Below are 478 nucleotides of genomic sequence, written 5' to 3' on the forward strand. Positions count from 1 at the left end.
GCGGTTCTTTCCTGAAAATTCGATGGGACGCCATCCATACGCATATGTGCCCTTCTCTGCAGGACCCAGAAACTGTATAGGTTTGTATCCATCAGAATGGGCTTGACCTTTCAGGTCCACAGGGCAGGGGATTTCTCACAACAGTGTCTTTGAGATGTAGTGTCTCAGATACACGTCTGTTAAAAAACTAGCTGTTTTATTTTTTCCCCACTTGACTATGACTGTGGTAAAGTATATCAGTTTTCTAGGGCTGCTGTAACAAAGCACCACAGACTGGGTGGCTTAAATGACAGAATTTAATTTTCTCACAATTCTGGAGACCAGAAGTCTAAAATCAAGGTGTCTGCAGGGCTGGTTTCTTCTGAGACCTCTCTCCTTGGCTTATCGATAGATCAATTCGCCCTGTGTCTTCACATAGTTTATTCCTCTGTGTGTGTGTGTGTGTGTGTGTGTGTGTGTGTGTGTGTGTGTGTTTTTT

At 43.7% G+C, this 478-nt stretch overlaps 1 protein-coding gene across 1 annotated transcript in view; it reads left to right on the top strand.

Moving 5' to 3' along the window:
* The window catches only part of LOC102765134 (cytochrome P450 4V2), a 37193-nt gene that overhangs the window by 34570 nt on the left and 2145 nt on the right, over positions 1–478 (top strand). The window contains exon 10 of the mRNA XM_015565538.1: positions 3–80. Within this exon, the coding sequence (XP_015421024.1) occupies positions 3–80 (78 nt within the window). The remainder of the gene's footprint in view (positions 1–2; positions 81–478) is intronic.

This window comes from Myotis davidii, unplaced genomic scaffold (assembly GCF_000327345.1).
Source record: "Myotis davidii unplaced genomic scaffold, ASM32734v1 scaffold1040, whole genome shotgun sequence".
NCBI lineage: Eukaryota > Metazoa > Chordata > Mammalia > Chiroptera > Vespertilionidae > Myotis > Myotis davidii.